Source organism: Drosophila elegans, unplaced genomic scaffold (genome assembly GCF_018152505.1).
Source record: "Drosophila elegans isolate 14027-0461.03 unplaced genomic scaffold, ASM1815250v1 contig_476, whole genome shotgun sequence".
Taxonomy (NCBI): Eukaryota; Metazoa; Arthropoda; class Insecta; order Diptera; family Drosophilidae; genus Drosophila; species Drosophila elegans.
Window position 1 is genome coordinate 25,281,225 of NW_024545863.1, and position 25,330 is coordinate 25,306,554.

General features: G+C 43.5%; 2 protein-coding genes across 3 annotated transcripts; one reads left to right on the forward strand and one right to left on the reverse strand.

Annotated features, from left to right (window-relative positions):
• The first annotated feature begins 10 nt into the window (after nt 1-10).
• Nucleotides 11-3,838, forward strand: LOC108136811 (zinc finger CCCH domain-containing protein 14). The gene is made up of 5 exons (XM_017258215.2): nt 11-210; nt 295-520; nt 575-2,863; nt 2,924-3,193; nt 3,258-3,838. Exons 1-5 carry the CDS (start codon nt 169-171, stop codon nt 3,482-3,484), a joined length of 3,054 nt encoding a protein of 1,017 aa, XP_017113704.1. The 5' UTR covers nt 11-168; the 3' UTR covers nt 3,485-3,838.
• An 88-nt stretch (nt 3,839-3,926) lies between these two features.
• On the reverse strand, nt 3,927-25,275 carry LOC108136810 (protein crumbs). 2 transcript variants are annotated; one of them, XM_017258212.2, is made up of 14 exons: nt 24,539-25,275; nt 14,398-14,742; nt 12,832-13,833; nt 11,983-12,303; nt 10,796-11,328; nt 9,774-10,318; nt 9,609-9,714; nt 9,150-9,344; nt 8,285-9,056; nt 8,033-8,215; nt 5,997-7,760; nt 5,777-5,901; nt 5,299-5,712; nt 3,927-4,877 (listed from the first exon to the last, which is right to left on the reverse strand). In XM_017258212.2, exons 1-14 carry the CDS (start codon nt 24,753-24,755, stop codon nt 4,647-4,649), a joined length of 6,753 nt encoding a protein of 2,250 aa, XP_017113701.1. In that variant the 5' UTR covers nt 24,756-25,275; the 3' UTR covers nt 3,927-4,646. The 2 variants fall into 2 exon arrangements, with proteins under 2 accessions (XP_017113701.1, XP_017113702.1); XM_017258213.2 differs by lacking the exon at nt 11,983-12,303.
• Between the last annotated feature and the right edge of the window lie 55 nt (nt 25,276-25,330).

Below are 25,330 nucleotides of genomic sequence, written 5' to 3' on the forward strand. Positions count from 1 at the left end.
GACCACCCACCACTATTTTTGGATATCGGAGCAGCTGCGATAATTATATTTGGGGAAATTTTCCCATTTTCTCATGTAACGAAAAATAGATCTACCGCAAAAAGTAGGCGTTAATAAATAAATGCGCTCGAAAACTGACGACTGCAACGGATAGAGCATCAACCGAACATGGAGTGCAATCTGGGCAGCGAGATTGGACAGAAGATGCGCGTAAGTGACTGCGGAAAATCAATGAACTCGTAATAACTCTGAATGAATACCCCAAAAATAATTGTTTTTATATCCCGCATATAGAGCGCCGTCAAGGCGAAGCTGCTGGAGCTGGGAACCGGGGGATCAGCCGGTTTTATAGACGACGAACTGCCGGACTACGTGATGGTCATGGTCGCCAATAAACGCACCAAACAGCAGATGAACGCGGAGCTAAATCTCTTCCTGGGCGACCAAACGGACCTCTTCGTCACCTGGCTGCACGAGGTGCTACAGAAGCTACAAGAGGTCACACTGCCCACATCCAGTGGTAAAATTATACCCTCTCCTTGTTAATGCACCCATTTACCATCTTTTATTTTAGCTTCCAGTAAGAAGCGGAAGTCGCGCGGCCAAGGAGAAGCTGCCAAGGTCAAGGACAAAGACAAAAAGGGCTCCAGGAAGGACAAGAGGCCACATCGCAAGTCCGGCGATGAACTGACTGAGCCGCAGTCCAGTTCCGCGGATGCCATGCCCATCATCAGCTCCATCACCGATGTCTTCGCCGAGGAGCTGCTCGAAAAGGCAAAGAAAACCCTCGACATTGATCTCAACGCCAAGGACGAGATCCTGCACAAAAAAAAGAAGAGCAAATCCATCGAGGACGAGGAGGCGTTGGCCAGCAGGGACCTGGACTTGCCCGCCATGTCCGAGATCAGCTCAACCACCAGTGGTGTCAATCGACAGAAGGATCTTGCTGAGCTGGCTGAGATCCAGAAGAAAATCCAAGCAGCTAAGAAGCATTTACGCCAGATTGGCGAAATCGAGGACGAGAGTGATGAGGACGACGAGGACCTTTTGAACTTGAGTGTCCAGGAGGAATCTGTGGATCAGGAGGCCGAGGAGGAGACCCAGCAAACGAAGGCGCCTCCCCGAAAGGCTAAGAGTCCTATTATTTTCAATAGACGGGAAAAGACACCAGAAAAGCGACAAGAGGCTGAGCCGAAGATTGACACTCGCCAGGAGGCGGCGGCGGAGGAGGAAGAGACTCCCGAACCGGAGGCATCGGCAGAGAAGTTAAAGGAAGACCGTTCTGAGCGGAAACCCGTACACGCTCGACTCGGCTCCAAGGCCCAGTTGCCGCCAGAGCGCTTGCAGCGCAGCCAAAAGGAGCTATATGTGCCGGCCCATCGGCGACGCAGTGAACACGAGGCGAGCAAGGAGCGGAGCCAGCGGGAGCGCTCCCGGGAGCGACGTTCTAGCCGTGACAACTCCAGGGACACCAACCGCAATCACCGCCAGCGTCGCTCGCCCAGTCCAGAGGCTCCGAGCACCAAACAACGCATTGGTTCCCGGGTAATTGTGGCTGTGAACAAGCCGCCAGAGCCGTCGGACGATGAGGACATGGCCGACAAGCCGGTGAACTCCGTGATCAAGATCAAGCCCCGGCCGCAGGTATCCCCCAGGCGGCAAGCCTGCAAGAACCTTCTGCTGCGAGCCGTGGCCGATGCCCAGCGCTCCACAATTCTGGCCAAGACTTCCGCGAAGAAGGAGAGCGAGGAGGCGGTGAAGGTAACCAGCAGTTCGCTGGGCAAGCGCAAATCGTTGGAAAAAAACGATCGGGATCGCGATCGCGAGAAGGAGCGTGGCAAGAGGAGTGCACCCGGCAACGAACTCTTTCGGCGCACTACTCGTGAGTTGGTGGTTAACGTAACTCAGCGGGATGGCAAGCGAGCGCGGCGATCCAATGAAAGTCGCGCCGAGATTAAGGTGGTGGAGGAGGAGTACACCCCTACTCTGAGGACTGGGGAGGTCGAAACGTATGTGCCGCAGCTGCTGGCCAATGTGGATGAGCTGGATTTGCACATCGGCTCCCACGATGAGCCGAGTCCCAGTACCGGAGCTCTCAAGACCCAGTTTGTGGTCACCTTGAACGGGGATAAAGCGCTGGGCGGAAACAACGCCAAGGAAGGGTCCTATCGGAAACGGCCGAGCAACTCGCGCAGGCGCTCCTCCTCGCCGGTGTCCACACCACAAGTGTCCTCCTCCAGCGCCGAGCCCACGTCAACGACGGCGGACAAGCGACGCCGATCAAATCGGGACAGAAGCTTCTCGCGCTCGCCAACACAGAGTAGCGGCTCGCCCTCTCTCCAGACGACACGAAGCCTCAATCGCAACGAGGTACTCCGGCAGCCGCAAGAGATCAAGAAAATCATAATTAAAAACGACACGGACGAGGATGACGAGATGCATGGTTCACCGAAGAAACGTTCGCCCAATAAGCGGCCACAAGCGACGACAGCCACAACCTCGGCCAATGGCCACAAGGACAATAAGGCTAAAGCTCCGATCGAGGATCGCTCGACCACTCCCCCACTGCCGGCCAAACCTAAGCCTCGGGCGGATAGGACAGCCTCCAGCAAGGAGAAGACCATTAGATCCAATTCAGTAGAAGAGCCAGCGGCAGCTGCATCCGCAGGTGTATCCACTTCCACGTCTACAGCTACCAAAGCCAAGCACACGCCCATACGGTTCACGCTTAAGAACGAGGACGCGCCGAGTGCAAATCGGAAGCGTCGCTCCGGCAGCCCAGAACGCGATGCAGTGGCTCCGGAGAAACGGAGGGTACCCATTCGCAATGCAGAGGACAGGAAGTACGACAACCTGCCGGCATGTAAGTACAGAGTATTTTTAATTAAACAAATCATGTATCATGTATCGTTCTGTTTTCTAGTAAGCGCCGTTAGCGTGGATTCCACCGTGCTGAAGGTGAGCAAGCCCAAGGAGCGCTGCAAGTACCATCCTAACTGCACGAAGCAGTTCTGCGAGTACTACCACCCGACGGCGCCCTGCAAGTCCTTCCCCAACTGCAAGTTCGCGGACAAGTGCATGTACTCGCATCCAAAGTGCAAGTTCGACATGGCCTGCATGAGCATCGACTGCAATTACGCTCACGGCGGCCAAAGGGATCTCAGTCATGTGCAGCTTGCGGCGCCACCACTTTGTAAGTGATAGCCACTTCCCCTTAGTTCCCCCACTAATTCGTCCCTTCGCTTTCCCTTCGACAGCCTCTCACGTCATACCGGTGCAGAACTACAAGTCAATATCAGCACCAGTCACCTCCACGACGGCCACTACGATGTGCAAGTACTACCCAAACTGCTCCAAGTTGGGATGCACCTTTTATCACCCGAAACCCTGTCGCTTTGGCAAGAACTGCGTGAACAAGCTGGAGTGCATCTTCTACCATCCGGAAATGCAGAGCAAATTCAAGTGGGTGGCATCTTTGGGTTGAGCACACACACTATGCATTAAATCGATATTTAGCAAATGTACTCTGGACTCCCGATTAACAACAAATATTCGATACCACTCTCTTTAATTTGTATGGTTAGGCGAGCTTGGACTTTCTTTTTCTTTTTTATACACAGAGTTGTATACCTATATATTTAACTTGATTTTTATTTTCATTCATCCTATTGCTTATATTTAATAACTTTTATATTAGTCATTAGCAGCTCTCTCACTGAAATGATAAACAAAACTAAAGTTTGTTGTTCATGCGGATTTGTTTGCATTGAAACCATAAGGTACACGTCACGCTAAGGTTGACGAATAAATTTAGCAATAGTTGCTACAAATTGGAAAAGAAATCATTTTATTTTATTGTTTTTTGCCGGGGAACATCAGTTGTATTGGAAAACCTGTTGTGCAAACGCGAATAAATAGACAAGCAATTGGAAAAAAGTCGAAATATTTAATATTTATTATATAGTACAGTCTCTTAAGTTTACGCTTAGAAATTCTAGAGCAAAATATGTATTTTATTTGATTTACTTAACCAATAGTTTCTCATGATCTTTCTGGTTGTCATTGCTTTTCGTTACTATTTTTTTTTTGTTATAAGGCCACATTTACTGATATATATACTGGCGTATATATAGGCATATAGGATTTTCAGTTTTTTGAATTCGATTTAGCTCAGCTAATTTAGTATAGGAATGGGCACAAATATATTTACAAGAATACTCGTACAATACGTTTGAAAGGCTTCCGTGCGGAATGTGGAGAGGGAGGGAATTGGTGTCAGAGCTCAACTTTGTTCGCAGCTTTAGGATTTACATATACGAGAAATCGAATACTGAATCTAATCTATCGGAACGTAACTACATAACGACTATAGGGCGGTACGTCTGTCATCTAAACTACTAGAATAAATAGACAACGGCATTATTAATTATTATTATTAACTAACTAAAGCGTGGGCAGGGATCGGGGGCGACTGCTGCTGCTGTTGCCTTGAGCACCTTAAGATGTAAACCGTAACTAGGGGCGAACTTAGAACAAAACATTGCGTTTCTCCTACAGCTAGGTGTTTATGGGCGGATTTAAAAATATCTCTCGTTTGCTTTGCCAATCGTCGCTGATGCTCAAAACTCAAAAGTCAAAACTCAAAACTAAATAAGTCGCTCCTCAGGCGGTGGCTTCAGCACGTTGTCCATTTCCAGTCTCGGGTTGCAGTACTCCTGGGCGCTGGGGCTGTAGGTGCCCCTGGTGGCACGCTTGTTCCTGGCCATCACCAGGAAGGTGCCCAGCAGGGCTCCCGCGATCAGCAGCAGAACCACCACCACGGGTATGACAATGATGGCAATGTCCGTCGTCGAAGGTCCATCCTCTCTGGCCGTGATCTGAAAAATAATTAGGATTTGTTGTTGTTTAGATCAGTTAATTAAATGACTTATTATTTCCAATCTAAAGACAGGTCTGAGTAGGGTTGTCTTCGATACGAAGGGTCTAATAGCCTTTTTAGCTATACCTATTTGAAATAAAGAAACAATCGTATATAAGCTATTTGCTATTTTGAAGTAGGAAGTATTAGCTTGCTAATTTAAAGAACATGCATTTTAAGCTTTTACAACATTTTAAGTATTTTGATTTTCGATTTTGAATTTACAAATTCAAACTAACTTCAATGTTTTATTTTGAAAATCTTTCAAATTAAAAGCCTGACTAAAGTTTAATATTCCGTTTGCCTTTTCGAAATTCTGAAGATGGTCCTAAATTTTCAGCTACCTGACAGTTTGTATATTATTGTGATTATAAACTCACCGGTACCGTGCAATTTTTGCCCGTGAATCCTTCCAGACACTCGCATTTGTAGTCCGGCTTGGCGCCGCAGGACTCCACGCAGCGACCGCCATTGGAGCAGATGTCCGAGGCGTTGCAGGGATCCGTGAAGTTGCAGTATTGCCCGCAGTAGGGTTTCTGGCAGATGCACTGGAAGGAGCCGCGTTTGTTGAAGCACCTGCCCAATCCGGCGCAGTACTCGCCCTCCAGGCTGCACTCGTCAATGTCATTCTCGCAGCGGAGGCCCTCGAATCCGGTGCCCTGGCAGTCGCACTCGTACTTGCCCACAAGATCCCTGCACTGACCATCGTTCTGGCAGGGATTCGACTCGCATTCGTTGATGTCCTGCTCGCACAGGCGACCCGTGTAGCCGAGGCTGCACTTGCACATGGGGGACTGAAAGGGCAGGGTTTGGGTAACTAGGTGTTTCGTAAGGAAATACCCTTTCCGGGATACTCACCAAGCCAGTAGTCAGGCAGAGACCGCCATTGTCACATGGCGTCAGTTCACAGAAGGGAATGTCACATAGAGGACCCTCGAAGCCGGGCACGCAGGTGCAGGTGAAATTATTGCCAGTCGCTCCATCTTTATTAAGAGAAAGTAGATCAGTTGAAAATAGAGTAAAGGTGCCCCTTAATTCTAATCGTTAATGTTAATAGAAACGTGGCCATTATACTCACTGAATCCATTCTGGCAGGTGGATCCGTTCCGGCAGGGCTCGTTCTCGCAGGTCATCTGCTTGAGCACGTCGCACTGGGGACCCATATAGTCCTCCGGGCAGTCGCACAAGTACGCAGCGATTAGATCCGTGCAGTTGCCCCCGTTGTGGCAGGGCTGGTCCGCACACTCGTCGATGTTCTGCTCGCAGTGCTGACCCTCGAATCCGGGCTCGCACTGGCAATAGAAGGCCGCCACCTGGTTGATGCAGGTGCCGTTGTTCAGGCACTCCGTGTTCAGGCACTCGTCGATGTCCGTGCCGCAATCGTCGCCCTCGAATCCAGCCTGGCAGGTGCAGGCGTACTCATCCGATGGAGCCTGACAGAAGCCGGCATTCTTGCAGTCCGACTGGAAGCACAGGATGCAGCCCTCCTCCGGACGCGTGGTGTTCAGCCGGAACTGGGCCTTTAACTGTACGGAAACGTTCTCAGTGCGCGGATACAGCTCCGCATTGGAGAAGTAGGGCAGCAGCAGATCGCCCACCCTTGCCTCGCCCACACAGCCCTTGAACTGGGAGCCCTGCTGGGCGGACAAAGTGGATCCCCGCGCTTGCCGAGATTCTGGCATGCCGCCCAAGTAAACCTGAGTGCTGGAGGCGATCAGGGACTGGAAGGCCGCCTGGTCGATGTCCGTGGAGAAGGCTGGCGACGGGTCCACCATCGATTCCCAGCCCTTCCAGCCGCCCTCCAGTTTGCTGTTGTGTGTCCTCAGGTAGATGCGACTCCACTCTCCGTCCGTGTTCTCCTTCTCGAAGCGAGCCGACTCGCCGAAATGCAGGGCACTAAGCTTCCAGGTGATGGTCACTCGTCCTCCGTTCACGCCAATCTCAAAGAATCCGTCCACATTGTCGATGTACAGCAGAGTTCCGCCAGCCCGCGTGCGGAAGGCTATATCAATGACCGGTTTAAGGGTCTGCTTGGGAGTCGCTTCACCCACAATCTCCTCGGATGGGGGCTCCTGGAAGTAGAAGAAGGCCAGAGGGGAGCGCTCCTGACCCGTAAACGTGATGTTGGTCAGACACTCGTAGCCATCGTCCAGATTTTGGCACACGCTCTGGCCCGGACAGGTAACCAGTTGGCAGAACTCGATCTCCTGGCAATCCTTGCCCTTGTAGCCATTGGGGCACTTGCAGCTGTAGTCGTTCCATGTGTTCCTGCACTCCGCATTGTGCCGGCAGGGATTCTTCCGGCACAGATCGTCGGACACCTCACCGGGCAACACGGAGGCGCGATCGATGGTCACGGCGCCCAGGGGCTTGGCATTCACCTGGACGTCCGTCACGTTCAGCGAATACATCTCCACAATAAGGTTGAGTGAGCCGTTGCTCACCTTCACGTCCTGGATGATGCCCTTGAAGTAGTCCCTGCTGTCGTCCGCCTCCTTGGGCACGGTGGTGTCCTCGATGGGCACTCCCGCCCCCGGCGCCGGCACTGGACCCGGTTCCGTGGTCGCCCCCAAAAGAGACTCCCGCGTGGGTGCAGGTCCGCCCAAGTAGAGCACCTGTGCGTCCAGCAGACCCGTCGTCGACAGCGTCTTGCGGAAGTACTCGGTGCCATTGAGCTTGACCTGCACGAGCGTCTGGTTGCGCACCACCTCGATCAGGTGGTTATAGCCGTTGTCCAGCTTCTGGCCACCGACGGTGTAGGCCTCCGGAGTACCGCTGAACTGCATCTTCACCAACAGCTCCCCACCGTGCAGTTTGGCCGCCACATACGAGTCGCCAATATCTGTTGGGAGGAAAAAAAAATAATAATGTTAATCTGTATTTATTAAGCAAGTATGCATTACTATTAAGATAACTGGCTTTAAACTTCTTAGGTACATAAAGTAGACAATAAATAAATATAACCATAAAAGCGATATGAACGAACTTATAAACGCATCTTATTTACAAACAAAAATATTTACAGTTGTCTTAATTAGACATTATCTTCAGATCCTAAGATCTTAAGAAAGACGATCCAAATTTAAATGTTTCTCATTATGTGATTAAACTCACTTTTGGTGGGTGCCTTGCGTGGATCGGTGCCCAAGTAGAAGACTTGACCCGTTGGCTCGCGGGTTCGGATGAACATGGAAATGTCCAGAATGGAGCGAATTGCGCGCCTAGCCACGTCCGTTGTCTCCACAATCACAGCCGAATGGGTGGTGTTCTCGTGGCCAAAAGTGGCTGCAGTCATATCTAGAAAGTTGATAAGTAAAACAAGGTTGTAAGATCAGGGAACACTGCTATTAATCCAATAGTGCTTACTATGCTGACAAGTGTGACCAAAGAAGGGTCTGGGACAGTGGCAGGCGAACGTGTGCCACAGATCCGTGCACTCGCCATTCGAATGGCAGGGATTCGGCTTGCATTGCTCCGTGCGTGGACATCCGCTCTGGACATTCTCCAGCTTGGTATACGACTCGTTCGCACTCTGCACGTCGGGGAAGATCCATTTCCCGTTGACCATGATGTCCTGCATGCATCCCACAAAGGCCGACGGCTGGTGGGTGAGATGGCGCAGATAGGACTTCAGATTGGGTATCGTGCCGCCGAGATAGGTTCGCGGGAACGAGGGCTGGCTGTTGTTGGCCGTTTCGTAGGAGCCCACCGGGAATATGGCCTGCTCGTCGTTGGCCGAGAGCACCAAGTGCGATGTGTTGATGGCCACGAACACCTTGTGCCAGTTGCTGTCGTTCAGCTTGGAGCCGATGAACACGCCCTCCCACTTGTTCAGTAGCGAGGAATGCAGATTCAGTCGCCCGTTAATCAGCTCCAGAATATAGCTAACCGGCTCATTCTTTTCGCCGGTGGTTCCAAAGGCCAGCACTCCGTTGGGCAGCGTCGTCCTGAACTGGAGATTAATGTCGTAGCCCTCCTCGCGTTCCGTGGTCACCGAAATCAAGCTGGTGGCCACCATGGACAAGGTGGTGGTCTTCTCGCACTTGTCGCCCTGGAAGCCGTTCTCACAGGTGCAGTTGTATTGATGGTCTATCTCATTGACCAAGTACGGCAGGCAGGCGCCTCCATTCAAACATGGCTGCAATAGAGAACAAACATTGGTAAGTGTCATATGCTTTTATTTCAATTTGATTTTGATTTAAACATGGAAAATACCGATTGAAAGACTTACATTTGTTTCACAACCCTTGAGTGGTACGGAACAGTTTTTCCCCCCATAGTTCGCATCGCAGTCGCAGTCGTAGTCGTCGATCTGGTCATAGCAAGTGCCTCTCTGGCAGGGATTATACCGATCGCATTCATCGATGTTGATCTCGCAGTGGGTGCCCTCAAAGCCGGGTTCGCATTCGCAGGTGTAGGCGCCAATCTGAAAAAGTTAAGCAAGCCCATGTTAAATCTCAAGGTTAAGAAACGATGTGTTAAATATTAAGTAAACAAGATGCTTGGTTTAATAAATTATCCATACTTTTAGCTAAAGATATTACAAAAGTTTAATTTAAGAAAACCTTATATAACAAAAATGTAAAACAATATTCAAAACATTTTTTTAAACACTTTTTGAACGGGAATTAGTCAGTTTTTAAAGTTTTCTTTGTGATAGAAGATTTTATTATCATCGGGATTTACTTACCCCATCGTTGCATGTTCCATGCTTGCTGCAGGGATTGCTCTCGCACTCGTTTATGTTGGTCTCACAGTTCTTGCCAATGATGCCTGGAACACAGACGCACTCGTAGCTGAGTAGTAAATAAGATTAGTTAGGGATTCGGGTTGGAGCTAACACCAGATGACTTACCCGCTGGCATTCTCGAAGCTAAAGGGCTGGCTGAACACCGAGGGCAGATTCATGTTCTGGCTCATCTGGTAGATGGTCATGTTGGACCGCTCCATACAGTTGCCGTTGTACTGGCAGGGATTGCTCTCGCACTCATTGATGTCCTGCTCGCAGTTCTTGCCCTTGTAGCCCGTGTGGCACTCGCAGGTGTAGTCCTTGACTTGGTCCAAGCACTTGGCCCCATTGGTGCACGGATTCGAGATGCACTCGTCGATGTTCAGCTCACAGTTCTCGCCCTCGTAGCCCGTGCCACTGCAATCGCAGCGGAAGCCATCCAACTGGTCAATGCACTGGCCTCCATTCAGGCAGGGATCGCCCACACAATCGTCGATGTCGATGTCGCAGATGCGACCCGTCATTCCCGCGATGCAGTTGCAGGTGAAGTTGTTGATCCTGTCAATGCAGGTGGATCCGTTCGAGCAGGGATTGCTGACGCATTCGTCGATGTCCACTTCGCAGTTCTCGCCTTGATATCCTGGCTGGCAAACGCATTCGTAGGCATTGATCTAGATACAAATAGTGGATTAATATGGGTGTTTTGAGAATATAATAAATTTAAGTTCAACACATATGTTTATAAGGAAAGCTAAAGGTTTATATATACAGGACACATTTAACAAAGATACACAACGGCAATATAAAATTGGCGTTTAATGGGGAATTATTAAAACTTTTAATAAGTAAGTTTTAATTAGGGCCTATTTATTTTAAATATATTTTAATAGATTTGCACATCATAATCATGTCTAATGGGAATATTTTTAAACTAGCATACTCTTTAAGAGATTAAATAATTAATATCAATTTTAGAAAAAGAGCAACAATCACATAGTTCGCTAGCCGAACGAAAACTAAAACTCACTTGTCTCAAAATCCGATGCTTTCCGAATTTAAAGAAAAACAACTAATTACACTTTAGTAACAGATAAATGTTCAGTCACAAGAGGCAGTTTCGGATCCGCATCCGACTGCCATCTACCTACCTTGTTGTTGCACTTGGCTCCATTGAGGCAGGGGAAACTGAGGCACTCGTCCACGTCGGAATCGCAGTGGATGCCGGTGAATCCGGGCGTGCAGTAGCACTTGTACGATCCCTTCTCGTTCTTGCAGATGCCGTTGCCGCAGATCTTCGGATGCACGGTACATTCGTCCACATCGTTGCCACATGTCCGTCCCGTCCATCCGCGCATGCACTTGCACTCGTAGTCTCCGTTGGGAAGGTCCACGCACTCGCCTCCGTTCTGGCAGGGCTGGGTGGCGCACTGGTTGCACACCTTGTTGCCCGGACAGAGGCACTGGTTCTGGACACAGACCATCGGCTCTTGGCAGTTGAGCGGCGAGCAGTTCTCGGCCTTCTCGCAACGGTCCCCCGAAAAGCCCAGGGCACAGTAGCAGTGGGTTCCGTTCATGGAGCAGGTGCCTCCATTCAGACACTTGCCATTGGTGGCGTTGCAGTTAATGGGGGTCAGGGCCAAGGCAGACGCACCATCGCCCGTGCTCGTTTGACAGTTGTAACCTGAAAATAGTGCTTTGTATTAGTACATAACCGAACTTTGGACAGATATTAGTATTTGTATTTTTATTAAACAAATCTATTTTATTATTCTTAAGTTCTTTTCAAGTGTTTACCGAATATCAATTGTTTAACTATTTATACTTTGCTACATATTTACAGTTAGTTTATCTGGGGCTGCACTAAAAGTTGTAATGACATATTCGATTTAAAACTAGAGTCTTGTGAGAATCCAATAAGAAGAATCCTATTTAAGGAATTTGAGTATTAATATTAAATTCCTTTAATTCTGTCCATGATATCTACCTTAAGGGTTTTTTTAGCTTTATGGTTGTTAATAATTATTCCATTTTATCTAAATGTTTTTTTAATATTAATTGTGAGTACATGAATTAAGATAACTGGTTATCTGGCTGCTACGTGATTTATTTAACTTTTGATCTATCGTTAAGAAAAATAAAACCGCTCTTTCTAATTCAGTTTCTTCAGCTGAGGTACAGAGAGAAAGGATTCTGGCAGGACTCTAGTCAAAATCAATATCAATTTAAGTCCACCAATAACTAGGACCATTAACCGCATGCAAATTAAACTTATTTTAAGTGGACCATCGTCGACATGCACACTTTTAGGACAACCCCGGACAGATGTATGCCAAACCTGTGTATCCACTAGCACAAATACAGGTATAATTGCCACTATAGCCCAGGCAGGTGCCACCGTTCAAGCAGTTTTCTTGGGGACATGCATTCAGGGAGGCCGAGCGTTGGGTCGCCGATTGCAGTGGCTGTTGTTGTGGTTTTTTGCCAGCCGTGGTTGTTGCCAACGTTGCTCTGGCCGTTGTTATTGGAGGTGTCTTGGTTGTTGTTGTTAGGGTGTTTGGACTAGCTGGGACAGGGATGGCTGTGGTTCTTGTCGTTGTTGTTGGCTCTTGTTCAGGTGTCGGTGTCGTTTCAATTGGCAGGCAATGACCAATGGGACCTACGTTTTTAACCATCAAACGCAACGTGGTTTTGTACAATATAAGTTTAAGGCATTAGGTTATAGCTACTAGATCGGGCAATATATACAGTTAGTGTTGGTGGTGGGTGGTGGTTGTGGGGGATTATCGAATAAGCAGATGACTACGTGTAATGTAGTGTCCAGCTTCAAGGCAGTTTTACATATTATAAAAAAAATATATATATATTTATAAAATCCCTTTTAGCAAGCTACTCCGCCACCCTGGCGACGTACTCAGTTTTAGTTCACAACGCTTGCGCTTGAGCCACTCGGGCGATATGTAGCGCTTCTTCTTTTCGCTGGGGCACAGCGTGGAGTCGAGCACGTCCAGTTCGAGCGGAGTCAGCGGCTCCAAGTCGGAAGCTTGTGTTTTATATTTTGTTTAATATTAACCAGAGAAAACCAGTGACCGTTAAGCCCAAAAAAAGCGTATAAAAAGTCAATTGTAAAAGTCATGCAATGCCCAATGATCCCCGAAACCGTAAACAAATGGAACGTGAAACTCACCCGAAGAGCCTGGCTTACACACGCACTTGCCGCCCACGCACTCCGAATCGATGGGACACTGCTGGGCGCAGCTGGGAGCGATTTGGCACAGTTCACCAGTGTATTCCGGCGGACAGAGGCACTGGAACCCGATGGCCTTGTCCAGGCAGGTGCCGCCGTTCAAACACTGCTGCGTTTGGCAGGTCATGGGTCGATCGCAGATCTCACCGCCCCAGCCGTCCAGACACTGGCAGGTGTACCATCCGTAGGTATCGAAGCATCTCCCGCCATTCAGGCACGGATTCTTGTCGCACTCGTCCACATTGGTCTGACAGAAGGCGCCGCTGTATCCGGTGCCGCTGCAATCGCAGCTGAACCCATTGATCCGGTCGATGCAGCTCCCGTTGTTCTGGCACGGCTGCGAGGCACACTCATCCGTGTCCACCTCGCACCTGGCACCCGCATATCCTTTGGGACACTCGCAGGCAATTGCACCGTTGCCGGCGCTTCCGCCGAGCACGACGCACGCTCCATTGTTCAGGCAGGGATTCGTCTGGCAGAGCGGATGGAGGTTCACCTCCGTCTCGCAGTGCTTGCCACTGTGGTTGGGATCACAGAAGCACTGGTAGTCCCCACGGGAGTTCTCCAGGCAGGAGCCACCATTTTCACACGGATTCTTGGCACACGGCGAACCATTGTCCTTCTGGCAATTCTTTCCCGAGTAGCGGGCCGTGCACCGGCATTCGTAGCCCTCGGCACTGGACGAGCAGGTGCCATGGCCCATGCATGGGTCAGTCAAACAGGAGTTCTCCGGCAGCCGGGTGAAGAGATCATGGTCGCTGCAGGGACCCGGAGTCAGTGGGCACACTCCGAAAACCACATTCTGCACGGTGGAGTTGTTCACAAACTGCAGACCGGGTCCATCCAAAAGACAGCCGGAGAAAGAGTTGCCCAGTATCAAAATGGCATCCTTGTAGCCAATGTCCTGGTTCGTCAGAAACTGGCTGTTGTAGGTGGAATTGGCTAAGGACAATAGAAAAATTTAAAAGTGTCTTTAAAAATTATAATCTATGCATCAAGATAAATAAAACAGGCCTGTGCTTAAATTGAAGGGTCTTCAAGGGGGAACTAATGATTAATGATCAACCCAATGTAAATACTTTAAAAGTTAGTACTGGCCTTTTATGAACAAAAATTATGTTAATCCATCTCTTCCAAATTTCTTTTCTATATTTTTATTTAATTTCCTATACCGTTGAGACAACTACATCGCATTGATATAACCTTTCAGTCATGTTTTTAAATTCTTTAAATTTTGACCGTTTACCATTTAAACTGAACTTTTTTCCTGCCTTTGCACTTATTCTTTACAATTGTTTAATTGATTTTCCAATGAGTTCATCGTTATTCGTTCCCCCCTTCGCATTTAACGGCCACAATTGCATTACTTAACCCTCGTGACGTGATTTATTCCTATGTGCTTGGCCACATTTCAAATTTGTCCACGATTGACCCAATTGAGTGGGCTGTGGAGCTCATTCCGCTGGGAATCCAATTTGGGACAGTGAGGGGGATATGGTTACTCACCAAATATGCTTGCCGCACGATCCACATGCAGATAGAGATTTCCGTACTCGTACTTGAACTGCAGCGTATGCCAGCGGTTGTCCAACAGTTGGTAGGGCAACTTGACGTCCAGGCGATTGTTGGGCCCATGGACCGCGGGTCCCGCCAGTGATATTTGCAGAAAATCGTTGAGCACTGAGATTACGATGGAGTTCTTGTTGTACTGCTGGGCGAGGATTTCGCCGCCGCGGCACGAGCGGAAACTAATCGCCGAGTGATCCCAAATGGGCATCGGCGTGGTCAGGCGGAGGTAAGTGGAGCCATTAAAGTACGCCTCCCTCTCTGGCATCGCCACTGAGGCGACATCTGCAAGAGAAGATCAAGATGGCCAGGGTTAGTGGGATTAGGTCTTGCACTCAGAAAAAAGCATACTAATTAATTAAAAATTATAAATAACACATAGTTATAATAAAGCTGTTAATATTACCACCTTTTTCTTAAAGAAAATTTTTAGACAACATATTTAAGAAAATATGAATACGTTAATATAATTTAAACAAATTTGAAAAGCAGCAACTTGAACTTATCAATCCAGTGTAATTTTTTGCTGAAAGCAACAGACTGATGGGTGAATTGAATGAAATAAAAAGCATGACAAGGCCAGGTCGGTTCGGGCCAAGTCGGTTCGGGCCAAGTCGGGCTCTCATTTAACTAATCGCATTTCATTCGCATTTGGCCAACGCCATTTGTAACCGTAGACTTCCTCATTTCGCGTATTTGGCGCACAGCAAATGGCCAATTGGTTTACTTTGGCTTACATTTTCGCAGTGCTGTTTGGTTCAGCATTTTTGCCGCGTCTTTGTCCATTGCTCCCCGGCTAAGAAAGTGTTTTGTCTTTCGAGTAGCATTGACCAAATTAGATGAGTTGCCATGGCCTGGCACATGCCACTTAAATGGTAATCAGTTAAAACCCCCCTCTTTCAACTTTCATTTGCGCTGATCACCAAAGCGCAGAATCAATTCCCGCAACAGTGGCAGAAAAAAAGCAGCAAAAGTAGAAAAATCAGCAGCCGCAGACCAGAAGACACCATACCTGACTTCAAACTTTTTCTGTATTATTTTCGAAACTAAAAAAAACATATAAATAGCAAAGCGAAATTAACAAGCTGGGTGCACAAGGCGTTAAGATTTGCAAAAAAAAAACCAACTATGAATGTACCATATGCACATAAAAGTAAACAGACTTGCATGTTCATAAGCTGGTTTTTATCAAAAGTCTACAGATCACACGAAAGAAACAAACCAAAATCTTAAAACGGAAAGAAAGCGGCAAAAAGTTATTACTGAAAGGAAATCGAAACAAAAAACAGGGAAACTTTTCGCTTTTTTACATAAATCCTATTTAAATATAATGTTTGTATTAATTATCTAGTTTTAAAAAGGCAGGAAACAAACCAAAATCTTAAAACGGAAAGAAAGCGGCACAGGAAAAAGTTATTACTGAAAGGAAATCGAAACAAAAAACAGGGAAACTTTTCGCTTTTTTACATAAATCCTATTTAAATATAATGTTTGTATTAATTATCTAGTTTTAAAAAGGCAGGAAGATTTTTTTATAAAAAAAATTATATAATTAACTTTAAGTCTTTAACTAAAAGGCTTAGAGATAATAACATTAATAAGTTTAAAATATTATGTTTTGTTGATCGCTTCGAGATTTACGTTTAATGAAATGAAGTAACTTTTCTTTAAAAAAAACTTTTTTTTTAGTTTCAGTTTAATTTTTTTTAAGTCTAAACTGTAATTTTGTTTTTAAAATTGTTTGGGTCTTTTGTATTATTGGTATTGCCTATTTACCTTGCTGATTTTCGACTGTTAACATATATTGTCGTTCAATAGTTGCGTTGTGTTTTCAATGACACAAGTTAAGGTTTATTACCAAAAACCAAATGTGTTTTGAAGCTTTTCTCGGCGATAAAGTTGGCACATGTGTATTTATTTTTGCACTTCCCCATACAGAGAAGAGATCATTTTAGCACCTTCTGGCTCGGGTGAACCCGTCTGTGGTCCGCTGTGCCCTTTGGGCTGCCCTGACCCATGGCTGCCACGAGCTTAGAAAGCGCTTGGGGGACCTCGACAGAACCTGAACCATGTTAAAGCAACGGGCAACAATATACAATGCTTTATGAGGCCATCGATTTTGACGACTCTTTTTGCGCGGTCTTCTCAAACATTTTATTTGGTATTTAAAGGCGATTTGCTATTTGCATTGACAGTACTGTTTTGTTGTCATTTCTCATTTCTGTGATTATGTGTGCCAGGTGAGAAACGGGAGTGGCCAAGGGGGTAGCCAAGGCGTAGTCAGTAAACAAGTATATAAGTCGCTAGTAAAGTAGCTCATAATTATATTATACTCACGTACGAAACTATGCAGAAAAGTATTCACAAATCATACGGCAAAAATGCTATAAAAATTTAACACGTAAATTTACAGTTTTATAGTTTGTCAGAAAGCAATGGATTTTTCAAAAAATATACATTAACTTCTCATTACAGCAAGAATCCAAATATAACAAAATATATTATAAATTTTAGGAGCTTTGTTCAAATTTTTGTATCTAAATTAATTTCATATCTTACTGTGTGAATCAACTTATAGAACCTGAAATATACTTGGATTTTATGGCTTAGAATTGACTTGTGAGCGTTGCCGTAAGCAAACGGAACGGGAATTTCATAATCATAACCACCGGCAAGAACAATATTTATCTTTTTTATATTTTTTTTCCGTTCGCTCTTATGCCTATTAATTTTATTTCAGTCATGAATGACTCGACTACGGCTTCGAACCTTAAGTGCAAAACTCTGGTTTAATTCTGCTCCCGAGAGCGGACGAATTCTTTTTAGCGGTGCCGTAAAAGAAACAGTTTAATAGTATTTTATACGTCTTTTGTCAAGAGCAAGCGTTAGTGTTCTGCTGGAAATGCTTTTTAAGCTTTTAATGATGTCTCGCTTGGAGTTTTTTGGGGACAAAGATTCTTTTGTGCCGGTTCTAAAGCAGGGGCGTGGCCAATGGCTAAGACTTAAGAAATTTAAATGAACTTTAAAGCAATATTGTGGCTTCTTAAAGGCTGTAAACTATGTTTGGACATTTGTGTATTATTGAAATTTCTATTGTACTTTCTGACATAATAAATGAATAAACTTGAAAGAATTACTGTTATAGGTAAAATATGTCTTAATTTAATAAAATTTTAATTTTTACTTGTTGTGTTTATTAATTAAATTAATTAGTTTAAAGATGAAACTATAATTTTTATTAAAAAAAATTTTTATAAAAAAACCAGTTTGTTGAATTTAAGGTTAATTTTGTGAAGCTCGCAACACACTGCTTGTGAGTTTATTGTTTCAATTTTGCTTACTAAATGCTTACTAATTAATTTTAGTTTCCCCCATGTTTATTAACCAAAATAGTTAGTTAATTATCTATTTTAGGAGTTCCGGAATTGTAAGCCCCTATACTTTGGTAAATCTTCCAATTTGAAAGAGAAAACGCTCGAGATCTTAAAAATAAAGCCGAGATAATCACCCATTTTAGGTTCCCCATTTAAGTTTTTCCATGGTATTTACCACTGGTAAGAAAAAAGTGATTTATGCAAAAAGCAGTTTGTGCGGAAAACACGCAAAACTTTTTAAGGAGGAAACAGTAAGTGCAGCTTTAGTACGGCGAATTCCTTTCCCGCCCTCGCTCATACGTCAAGTTGGCCAAAATGAGAGGCTCTCTCCCGCAGACCCAGTTAACAAAAACATTCAACTCGTTGCAACACTTGCCTGCAGTGTAAAACACAACATAAGTAGATGTATGCAAATTAGCTCAGCTCGCTTTGCTTTGATTTTGCCTCTGGCTTTGCCTGTGCATTTCGCATTTAGCACTGCATTCTGTTGGTATGACTAATCAGCGTCAGCATATGCAAAACAACACCGAGTACAATACCAACGTGGAGTGTCTACAAACAACTGAGTTCACAACATTAGCAGCGATATTTTCCCTATATTAAAATCAATTTTAATGGGTAGATTGTATTTTTTCATAATATTTAAACGCATTTTTATTAAAAATTTTAAAAGAAATTCATAAAATATCGTATATAATAATAATATGTTTCAATTTAAGGTTTAATATGGAATAATGATTCATAAATGTGTGACACCATAGAGCAATTAATATTATTTTCATGTCAGCTGTATACATAGTACATCGTTAGCCAATAAGGTTATTGCATTCATCAAATTGTGAAACGAAATGCAGTAGCTGTTTTTCTCAGTTTTTTTAGTTCTAGTGAGCAACACTCCTCCTTATATTTTGAAGAGGTTGTTTACTACCACCACTTACTCCTTTCTACTAAGGTCCAACCCTTATCCCAATTCGTGGGTTCGATGTTTGGCCAAAATAAAACAGGTTGCAGGTTGTTAACTGGACTAACGCAAACGGTTGCTGTGGATTGTTTACTGTTTATTATTTAATTTTTAAAATTTTCTTAAAATGTTCGAAAATAAATTTTTGTCTGTGCAACTATTCTTCTTTTGGTTTATGCGAGCAACCCTCTGCATTTGGTCATACTTCAATTGTTTTAACTCAGTTTAAAGTGTATATGTTTGTGTTGCCTCACTTGCCAACCCACACAAAAAGCACTGTCTTTCTGTATTGTTGTTGCCTGTAATTTTTGCTCTAAATACTTTTTTCGTTGATTTGTGTAACAAAACGCCCACGGAAAATTTCATTTTGCTCTCGATTGTTTTCTTGTATTCTTTTCGCTTATCGGATGTTCAAAAATTGCATAAATTACTTTTGACCGATTTTTTCAGTTTCTGTATTTAATTTGTTGGCTAAAACGTCAACAATAGCAACATTGGCTCTGTCTAATTAAATTTGAAATTTTTTAATTGCACTTTAATTGTTGCGTTTTCGTTTTCAGTTTTCGGTCTCTATCCGTTTCTCTCTATTAATGGAAAAGTGAAAACGTGTCTCGATTAAACTTTAATTACAGCTTTTTGGATAATACGATTATCAAAAGGGCACATAATATTCAATCAACATGGTTATATACTTAAATTTATAAGGAAAAAAGATCATGTATTAGAAAAATCAATATTTTGTTATTGTAAGCTTTTCGTTTTAAGTATCTCAATTTTTATTATTTTAGGAAATAAAACACGTTTGAACTAATTTAAAGCAGGAACTACAGAGCACCAAAAAAGGTTATTAATTAATAACAGTTCGTTCCGCTATGAATATTTATATTGGGAAAAAGTTTATGTGGGATTGAACTTCCGTTAGGAAAATGGATAATTAATTTATCTAATAAATTTTTAAATGTCGCATGAGAATAAATGAATAGCTTGTTTTGTAATAAATTATGTTTAATTTTTTAATATGAGTTTGATGTTATGGCAAATAACTGTTTTGTGGTCTATAACAATAACTCAATAATGTAACAAAGATAGGAACTCTCTTTGAAATATCTTTGATGTGCAAATAGCTTCACCTTTTGGTTAATGACTTGTAAGGTGTTAAATCCCTATTCTTATGTCTAACATGATTTCGTTGTTGAGTTTCTTGAAGGCAATGCATTTCTTTCCAAGATTAGTTAGTTCCCATGTCCATCGCTCCATTCTAAGCCTTACACACTTTCAGCTCTTTCATGTCTGACTGCACTTTAGTACCGAAGAATACCTGGCTCTGGGCGATCATTTGTTCAAACACCTTGTTGGCGCAAAGAAAGAACCAAACGAAACTGAGATACGAATGCGTTCCCACACTAATTTCCGCTTAGGCTTCCAAGAAATGTGGTGAGGAAATATTTTTAAGTATTTAAATAAAACCGCTTCTATTATATATAATGGTAACAATACACTCAGGCGGTCAGAAGCTAATTAGTTTTCATAAATAAACGTTTCCCATGAAAGCTGCAGATTAACAGGCACAAAAAAAACCGCACCCACTAAAAAATTCGAGTGCGTCAACACCCAACGGTTTCGCTTAGTTTACTCTCATGGAATTATGCACATAAAGAAAAAATAAGCCAAATAAATGAAATTGGCACGAACTCTGCACAAATAGAAGCAAAGATATCAAGGCACATCAACTTTGATATTAACATAAGTACGAAAACTTGAAGGACGACAATTTATAAGTTACAATGGGAAATTTTTGAAATGAGTGTATTTATTTAAATACTTTAATTCATTGCTAATCAAAGCTCATCTTCGGAAGATAGTGCTTAAGTATTCAAGTTGTTTGTTTTCTTAACAGTATTAAGTACTTGTTCCTTCTTTAAATATTATTCATTAATATTTTGGTTCTGGGAACAGCAAAATTACTCTTAAGTGATAAGACTCCCAAAATGAATGCTTAGAATGGAGCACACTCAAAAATAGAGTCGCTCGCTCTCTCCCCCGTTCTTTTGGCGCCATTGTTTTGTTTTTGTAAGCCGCTTCTGCGCAGGCGCGCCTGGGAACCAGTTTTGTGGTTCCACCACTTTATGTGTGTTGCCAACAAGGCGGCCCTTGTACATTCTGTGGGCCTGGAAAAGGGGGCGGCCAGACCCGTTCACAAACTGGCACAAAGCAATGAACTGTTGAATAAAACAAAACCGAAAACACGCCTGAGAATCTTTTCCGGTGCGTCCTCAAAGAGCAGAACCACCAGAACCACCAGAACCTTTAGATCCACCAGTACAGTCGGAACCCACGAAACGAACAGAACCCACAATCTGAGCAAACACAGACTTTGGGAGAATAAACGCAGTCTGTGGGCGTTTCACTATGGAAAGGTTTTCAAAATAAAGTAAGGGCTATGAGTAATTATAAAAGTATTTATGAAGTTATATCAGGAAGTGGCATTGCACTTTCAGTAGTATGGTAAACATGTAAAGCTAAAAAATAATTTCTATATATATTAAGCCTAAAAACTGAAAACAAAATAAAAAATATTCCAGCTTTTTCATATATGTACATGTTTGTTTGTTTGTTGCGACCAAGAACATGTTATTACGATTTTCACAAGTAAATATTAAAACCACGCGTTCTGGCTACATTAATTGCGTTCAGAACGAAACTGTTTCGTAAATTCCCACCTTAATTACCAAACAATTTGTGTCCGATTTCAGTGCGTTATAGCCCATCGTATCGGTGTTGGTGTGACTCAATGCTAACAATGGTTTTTGTTGTTGCTGGCAGTACGCTGCGTATGCAAATAGCGAGAGATAAAACAGCTATACGTGATCACCGCGATAAAGACAATCCAACAGACAGCATTGAACAACGCCCACAAATTTGAAACATTTGTTTGCATCGAAATTTTTTGAAATAATATCAAGTAAAAGCGAAAGCGGCTTTGTGTTTTTAGTTTGATTTTTTGTTTCTCCCTGATTTTCTCATATTTGCGGTTTTTATGCAGCGGTAAGTCCCCAAGGTAGCTGGCTAATCGATGCAGTCGCTGAAAACTGAAAACTGGCAACATTGCAAGTGGAAATAAGAAAGAACCATAGGTCGAGTGAACAGACTTGAATGCCACCCATTAATACTCCACTGTTCTATTAAAAAGATTATTTGTTTCTTCAAACCTACATATATAGGTTTTAGTCCATAAGTGATTTTTGGGCGATTAAGAAGGCTCGGTCAATCATGTACATCTAAAAAGCTATATGAGGTTGCTATAGCTAATATAGATTCTGATGTGCTGGCCCTTCCACCCTTTGCTACATTTATTTTCAAGAATTGGTATTCTCTTAATTTTAAGGGACTGGGGCAAATCAGTTCTTTTTTAGTTATACTCTGGCTATTTTTATAGAGCTGGCTAACGACTTGCACTAATGGCCAGCGTCAGGCAATGGTAGCGGCCGGTTGAATAGACCCACGGAACACGGCCCACGGCCCATGTCACGGCCGATTGCACTTTAACACTTGACCAGGCCAAAGCACCGGACACCGGAGAACGCGGGTGTGTCCCGCACACAATTTCCATTCTCGATTTCCATTTACGTGCGAGTGTATTTCCACAAACCCGCGGGGTCACGTGTTGTTATCGTTAACGCAATGCAGGTAGGCAGTTTTGCTTCATTTGTGTTTTCCCTCCACTTTTCCTACGTGCAATGTACCTGCGCCGCGATTTTTCCCCAGAAAATGATGGATTATATCTGTTTAGGGCGGAAATTCAAAGGAAAGCCTGACAGAAACCACCCTCGAAGTGAAGATGACGCTGATGATCTTCGCTGTCGGTGCCTGGATTTTATAATGGAAGCTGCTATAAACCAGTTGCTGTGATGCATTTCAGGGATTTCCCAACTCAAAGATGGAAAACCTTTCTTTGTCTCTTTCCCTCATTTGTGGGTTTTTCATTGGCGATCATAAAAGAAAGTCATTTGATAAATTTGAAGATAAAAAGCACCCACAGTTAATTATTTCTAGGAATTTTTTTAGTCAAAAACGAAATTTATGCAAATTTATTAGTTAATTTTAGGAAAAACCCCAGTGACTTTGAAAACGTATATGAGGATCCTTGATTTTATAATGAAAGATGCTGTCATAAACCAGTTTCTCAAATGCATATCCGGGATTGCTTTTCACTCAAATGGAAACCCTATCTATTTACGGGTTCTTTACATATATCATTCATAGGTTTTTGAAAGTGTATCGAGAGTTATAAAAAAATCTTCAAAAGCTGAAAGCATCTATTAAAAATATTTTCTTCGATGCTTTTTAGGCCCTTCCCAACATTAAGCTGAAAAACTCGTTCCCTATCTCTGTTCCCCTTTTGTGTGTGTTTTCTTTATCAACATATCAACGGAATTGCGGTATTGCTGACGTTGAGCTGGCCGCGCTTTTGCAACTGTTGTACTTCACTTTCCGGCCAAAAGATAAGATTGCCAGTCACAACAGGCAGATGGTTGGTCGGCTGGCGGTGTGGTACTCGGATTGTAAATAAATAAACCAAATTTTTAAGGTCGTTTTTGCACAATCCGATGAAAAAAGGGGGCAGGCAATGCTAAGGCAGCAACACAGTTGAGACTCGGGCAATATGTAACAGATAATTACACATAATGAGTCAGCAAGAGTTGTGAATCAATTATTATGATCATTATGCGATCAATATCATTGCTTTGCAAAGTTGTGATGTCTTTCAAAACACTCTGAAACTGCAGACAAGTAAGCTATGATATTGATACCGAAAATGTATAGCTTTGTCAAGGAATGCATAGATACTAATTTTGTGCGTTTCGTTTCCTGGTCTATTATTTACATTTCAATGTGAATTTTAAGCTCCAAATCCATTATAAATCACTCATATTTTTAAGGTGCATTTTAAGTAAGTTAAGTTGTAAGTTGATATTAATATCTATAAATTTCATCTTTATAAAATATACACTCAATTTACTATATAATTCATGATTGTTTCATATCATTTGATTAATTACCCTGTAAGCCAAATGAAAAGAATAGGCCCTCCAACTAAATATAAATTTATACGTAATCCAAGCTAATACATTTCAGACTAAGTTTCTATGCATTCTTTTTGCTTGGGAGATAAGAATTAACTACACACAACCATCCAAATGGAGTGGATAATTAACACAATCGAGCCATAGGTATGCCAGCTTCATGAGTCACTTCTTAAAGGAAAACCCGTTCAACAAGTTTTTTGGATGCCCGAAATAAATTGAAATTTCTTTGGCCGAGTATGACTTTTCCTTTGCCCACATCCCCAAAACACAATTTTCCAAACTCATACACCCGTGATCTGTTGCTCTTGTTTCGACTTACGAGCTTTTGAAACATCGGCAAATCTTCAGTCTAAAGAATGCCTGTGGTTCAGCAAGAAAACAATTTACAGTCAAACTTCTTTAAATGAAACTTCTCTAATATGGTACTTTTATAAAAAAAGAACAGTAACCCAAAAAACAAATATTTTTGTAATAAAACTTATTTTAAAAATTAAATTTAGAACCATAGTTTAGCTCATGGAGTTTTCACTGTTTCCAGAACAATGAAAATGTTGTTGCTCTCTGAATGTCCCTGACTATTGTTCCTCTCTCTCTCTCTCTCTCTCTCTTTCTGTCCCCAAGGACCAGAATATCCTCGGCTCTCTCTTTTGTTCTCTCACCTGTTGCTAAGTAAATAAGTATGAAGAGCGGTATCCATTGAGGCGACGAATAAACTGAAATGGCGCGCTTGAGCAAATGCGACGTAATTTGAGCTGCGCTTTTCGTGCGGTCTCGACTTCTCGCTGTTGTTGTTTCTGCTGACGCCGCTGTTGTCGTTGTTGTTTGCCGTCGTTTTTGTTGTTGTGTCGGCGGTGACGCATTCGCGATTATAGCCATGATCGTTGATTTGTTGGCTTAAATCGTGTTTTCGTATTGGAAAGGGTTTCGTTTGGCTTGCTTTTGGCTATATTATTTCTATTCAGATGATACTCATTGAGCTTATTTTTGTTGTTAATTGCATTCGCCCTCTTCTCTCTCTCCTTTTCTTTCTGCTTTACGCACACACACGGACTCGGCACTTGGCTTAGAACAGGTTTATTTTAAGTTTTATTTCTTTTTTCGCTAGTTGTATTATTTGCACACTTTCGCACGCGACACTTTCTAGCCTGAATTTGAATATTGAGCACAGAGATTCCGATTTGAGCCAACTAATTTGCCATTTCTTCCCAGGCCACAATTCTAACTAACACACACACGCGCAGACCGAAGAGTTGGCTTAAAAGAGAGGTCTGTTGTTGTTGCTGCCCTTTTGAACTGCAAGCAGCACACACACTCTCGCGAGCTCACACATTGGCCGAAAACGGTGAAAAAAAGTTTCGAGCGGAGCGACCAAAAAACACGTCCGACCAGCACGATAGAGAAATTGGTAAGAAAATGTTTAGCGGCCTAACTATCAGGCTGAGACAGAGAGA

What these genes read in the sequence shown, in the direction of transcription:
- LOC108136811 (XM_017258215.2), top strand. Translation starts at nt 169, where the DNA reads ATGGAGTGCAATCTGGGCAGCGAGATTGGACAGAAGATGCGC. An exon ending in CACACTGCCCACATCCAGTG is followed by an intron (nt 521 to 574) that starts GTAAAATTATAC and finishes CTTTTATTTTAG; the next exon opens with CTTCCAGTAAGAAGCGGAAG. An exon ending in GTACGACAACCTGCCGGCAT is followed by an intron (nt 2,864 to 2,923) that starts GTAAGTACAGAG and finishes TCTGTTTTCTAG; the next exon opens with TAAGCGCCGTTAGCGTGGAT.
- LOC108136810 (XM_017258212.2), bottom strand. Translation starts at nt 24,755, where the DNA reads ATGGCTATAATCGCGAATGCGTCACCGCCGACACAACAACAAAAACGA. An exon ending in AGCTTCGAGAATGCCAGCGG is followed by an intron (nt 9,715 to 9,773) that starts GTAAGTCATCTG and finishes TTTACTACTCAG; the next exon opens with CTACGAGTGCGTCTGTGTTC. An exon ending in ACGCAAGGCACCCACCAAAA is followed by an intron (nt 7,761 to 8,032) that starts GTGAGTTTAATC and finishes TCCTCCCAACAG; the next exon opens with ATATTGGCGACTCGTATGTG.